General features: G+C 46.1%; 1 gene segment (V, D, J or C); it reads right to left on the bottom strand.

Annotated features, from left to right (window-relative positions):
• The window catches only part of LOC111524946, a gene marked incomplete at its 3' end in the record, with an annotated part of 742 nt that extends 496 nt beyond the window's left edge, over positions 1-246 (bottom strand). Inside the window, 1 exon segment of the V gene segment in view lies at positions 154-246. Within this exon segment, the coding sequence occupies positions 154-202 (49 nt within the window).
• Between the last annotated feature and the right edge of the window lie 561 nt (positions 247-807).

Here is an 807-nt window from a genome sequence, read left to right as displayed (position 1 = left end):
CACCACTAATCTAGTAGGACAAGATGAAAGAATATGCATTACTTAAAAAAAATCACATTTAAAAACAAGGCAAGTTCCATATGGTCCTTGGTTCCTAATTACGAAAATTAATGATTCAAAGAATTAGTTTCAGCTTTTTCTAAATAGTCTCACCTGGAACCCAAAGGAACAGAAGCCCCAGGAGTTGCAATGGGGACACCATCTCAGTGCTTTTGACTTCAGTTTTGCTGAAGACACATCTAGGAGAAAAACCCTCTTATAAAATACTGAGAAGCAGGACCACTTCAGATGTGGGAGGAGGGATACATGCAAATTGTGGGAATGTCCTGTGGTTTTAAATACACAAGCTTCACCATTGTCTGGAGAACGCCCTCCCCGCCTCTTCCGTGAATGTGAGAGGCGCCCTCTGCTGGCACCTGCAGATGAGCGCAGCTGAGGCTCCAGCAGGGCACGACCAGACCCAGGGCCCAGCCACAGAGTGAAGGCAGAGTCCATCGCAGTCTCCGAGAGGCTCTGCAGTCATCTGGGGTGAACAGCAGCTCACATCCTCAGTCTCGGCCCAGGGCTATCTTAACTCTCCTGACAACACATTCACAATGAGGCTGAAGAAACTTTGATCCTGTGGACGCTTCACAAAGCATCACCCCATACAACACAATTTTGACGTCATCAAGGTAACTAGATAGGATCAGCAGAAAATAATAAGGACTCTGGATGTTCAGTGAAAGCACATGAAGACCAGAGTGTGGGATTCAACCCTACAAAATTTAAGGGCCTGTCACATTGGAGAAGGTATCAGGGATTTAG

This window comes from Piliocolobus tephrosceles, unplaced genomic scaffold (assembly GCF_002776525.5).
Source record: "Piliocolobus tephrosceles isolate RC106 unplaced genomic scaffold, ASM277652v3 unscaffolded_24980, whole genome shotgun sequence".
NCBI lineage: Eukaryota > Metazoa > Chordata > Mammalia > Primates > Cercopithecidae > Piliocolobus > Piliocolobus tephrosceles.
The sequence above is the reverse complement of the archived record's forward strand: the minus strand, read 5'-3'. Positions and strand labels throughout refer to the sequence as shown.